Source organism: Choristoneura fumiferana, chromosome 16 (genome assembly GCF_025370935.1).
Source record: "Choristoneura fumiferana chromosome 16, NRCan_CFum_1, whole genome shotgun sequence".
Taxonomy (NCBI): domain Eukaryota; kingdom Metazoa; phylum Arthropoda; class Insecta; order Lepidoptera; family Tortricidae; genus Choristoneura; species Choristoneura fumiferana.
The window spans coordinates 8,485,897-8,489,099 of record NC_133487.1 but is presented as its reverse complement, the minus strand read 5'-3'; the positions used below and the strand labels follow the sequence as shown (position 1 = coordinate 8,489,099).

Genomic DNA, 3,203 nt, shown 5'->3' with positions numbered 1-3,203 from the left:
TGAGTGAATATTGGATTAAAAACCTGCATCAACTTAATTCCTACCAAAAAAAAATTATAATGTATAGTCGTTAAATTTCTTAAGTTTGTCTACTATGTTTATCCGTTGCCTAGTATCCATCGTACAAGCTTTGTTTAGTTTAGGACTAGGTCAATTGGTGTCAAGTCTCCCATGATATTTATTATTTATTTATTTAGCTACGAAGCTAAGGTTGCAGGTTTACAGGTTCAAACTCCGAGGCCTAGATATCCGTATACAGAATGATATTGAATAATGAATATTTTCAGGTGGTACGAGTTTGATGAATAAAAAAATCGACTTGTTTCCAAATCTTGCTAGGTACTCCTGACCGTGAACATCTACTTAATTTGCATTCCAAGTCCAGGTAGCCTAATTACTGGCATGAAGGTATATTTTTTATATGTATTTAACCATCTGCAAAATCTTGAATTACGGTACATTTCGTATATAATATTAATTTATTTTATTAAAAAAAAAACATGAAATATAAATGTTGCCAGGAAGAAATTGCTCTTAAGCGATAAAGCCGCCTATTACTTACCTTATATACTTTTCTATGTTTCTGTTTCTCTATTTTCTTTAAAAACGTGATGTACAATAAAGAGTAAAGAGTAAATTGTAATGTTTACTTAAGTAGATAACTAAACTTGGTTTAAGTAATTTATACCCAAATATTTATTTAATGGTTGATCTACAAAGCCACTAGTTGGAACAAAAATTAAGTGTGTCTTCGTTTTAGTAAGTAAACTCAATAGATACGAACACAGAGTAGTGTATGGTTACCGGTATTTAAAAATCATATTCAACGTTTTGTGGCAGGTAGTTATCAAAATAAATTATCGTAAAAAACAGAGTAAATGATAATTTGTTGAATCTTGTTTTACTAAGCGGGTAAACGATCTAAACAGATTAATTAATCATATTCCGATTCTCTATTCAAGAGTCGATACAGGAAACAATTATAGTTTTTATATTTTAAAATACTAGTGGGTACTACACTAATAGTAATTACTTATCTGTGTACTGTAGGAACTTGAGCTCGAAAACTGACACCTGGCAGGTAAGTTAACCTTAGTTTTATAAAAAAATTAATTTTTATATTGTGTTTCTAGAATATATAATAAAACAGATTATTAATCATATTCCGTTTTGTGGCAGGTATTAATATCGTAAACAGAGTAAATGATTTTGTTGAATCTTGTTTTACTAAGCGGGTCAACGATCTACAATTAATTAATCATATTCCGATTCTCGTATTCAAGAGCTCGATACAGGAACATTATAGTTTTATATTTCCGTAAATACTAGTGGTACTACACTAATAGTAATTTACTTATCTGTACTGTGCTGTTGTTGGCAAAGTTTTTACAAAATAAATAATTCTATGCTATCTCACAAAATCAACAGAAGGTGTTTCGCATCGCGACGAACGCGGGGCTCTGTTCGTTAAGTACTCTTTACATAATCCAGTAAGGCCCCGTGGAGCCAGCTCGATACGATTGTGCAACGTCGGCAGGCAGACTGCTAAGTGCTACAAATCCTCAGTCCACTGCCCCGCGGCCTCACGGAACACCACTCAACACGCTACAAATAAATATGAACTAATAAATTCTCCCAGTTATGGCAGCAATAGCTCTAATTTTTATATTTCTTCTCAATCGGGCTAAGACCGCGCAAATAAGCGTAACCACGTTGAATCCAGCGCTCGAGGTAAACAAGTTACCAGAAGGCTCTACAGACGCCATTTTTGCCTTGCAAATCCGACAGATCCGGACTACATCGGAAGCAACGCCCGCGGCCTCCGCCGGAAACAATTTAAATGTCGTTGGCGCTAGCGCACCAGGCGTACAGCCACAGTCGGAGAATTACCAAGCAATTCCACAATTTACCCGCACCAAACAAAAAGGTAACGGATAAAAAATATGACGATGAGCACGAAGGAAATTTCAATTTATCAGCCTTTGATAGAAATGCTAAGGAGAAAGAAATGAAGGCGGTCGACACTAACATCAAGCCTCTGGCCTTAGTTTGGGATAGCTGTATGGAAACAAATTTCAGAGATAATCAGCGAATATCTATACAACCCCGTTAGATATGCAAGACGCTGATCATGATTCGCGATTCCAAAAGAATAGGCAAATTGGAAGTATATGGAGCGAAGGATTGAGTAAAAGGGATGCCGCCGACACAAATAACTCGATAGCTATAAAGTCTTGGTTGAGCAAATACAACAACTTGAGGGCCAGCAATACTGTCAATGGACCTGTCCAAAAATCTGACTCGTTGTTAATAAGGAAAATAGCGAAACCCTCTACTACGATGATACCATCAACTACTATTCAAATGATACCTATAACAAGGGATATATTCAACAATCCGACGGAATCTTTCAACATGTCAGTAGATGTTGTGGTGACCGAAAACAATATAAGGGCGAGTTACACAGAAGATTGGTTCGAAGCGAAGGACAGAAGTAAAATAAGATTCGGCGGGCCACCTCAGACGGAGACCTATTTGATACCGACACTTAAGCCGGAAGAGGGGTTCCATCCTTTCGGGTTTATGTCACACTTCTTTGCTTTAATCTACCCGTTTGAATTTCCAGTGGGTAAGTAAAGTAACTTTATCCGAAATCATCTTATTTCTTTTAATTTTTAAACAGCAGTTTTAAAACGCCACAAGGCCATATTAGTTCACGAGGCGATCGAATATTTCTTTAATATTTGCTCGCGCTGTTTTAAAAATGTGGGTACAGTCATACATAGATATACATACATGCATAAGCTGTATAAACATTTATATTTTAATTTTAGGTCTCGCCAAGGACGTTGTATGGGGAAAGTTTTCATTTCCTTACTCATTCTTGCAGGTACAAGTTTTCACATTAAAATAAAGTGATAGAGATGTGACGTTTGTGAAAGTATTGCTCAGACTTGATGGTTTTTAAAAGCTCCTTAATAAATTATGCATCTTTGTAGTAAAGGTATACCTAAGTTATATCCCTTTAATTCGCTAGTTTATTAAATTGTTTTCTAAACTTGAATCACTTGCTATTATCACATCACAAAAATCGAAATAAGATAACGCGGACCAATCTCGCTTAGATTTAGTATAAAATAAATCCCGCACATCTATTTGGATCCGGATAGCCCAATATTGGGAACAAATCGCACTTATTTACT

General features: G+C 35.7%; 1 protein-coding gene across 1 annotated transcript; it reads left to right on the top strand.

The window, feature by feature from the left end:
- Positions 1-1,840: 1,840 nt before the first annotated feature.
- LOC141436567 (uncharacterized) lies at positions 1,841-2,980 on the top strand. The gene is made up of 3 exons (XM_074099571.1): positions 1,841-2,060; positions 2,114-2,629; positions 2,835-2,980. The coding sequence occupies exons 1-3, from the start codon at positions 1,841-1,843 to the stop codon at positions 2,912-2,914; spliced, it is 816 nt and encodes a 271-aa protein (XP_073955672.1). The 3' UTR covers positions 2,915-2,980.
- Positions 2,981-3,203: the final 223 nt, after the last annotated feature.

What these genes read in the sequence shown, in the direction of transcription:
- LOC141436567 (XM_074099571.1), top strand. Translation starts at nt 1,841, where the DNA reads ATGTCGTTGGCGCTAGCGCACCAGGCGTACAGCCACAGTCGGAGAATT. An exon ending in GGCCTTAGTTTGGGATAGCT is followed by an intron (nt 2,061 to 2,113) that starts GTATGGAAACAA and finishes CAACCCCGTTAG; the next exon opens with ATATGCAAGACGCTGATCAT. An exon ending in CCCGTTTGAATTTCCAGTGG is followed by an intron (nt 2,630 to 2,834) that starts GTAAGTAAAGTA and finishes TTTTAATTTTAG; the next exon opens with GTCTCGCCAAGGACGTTGTA.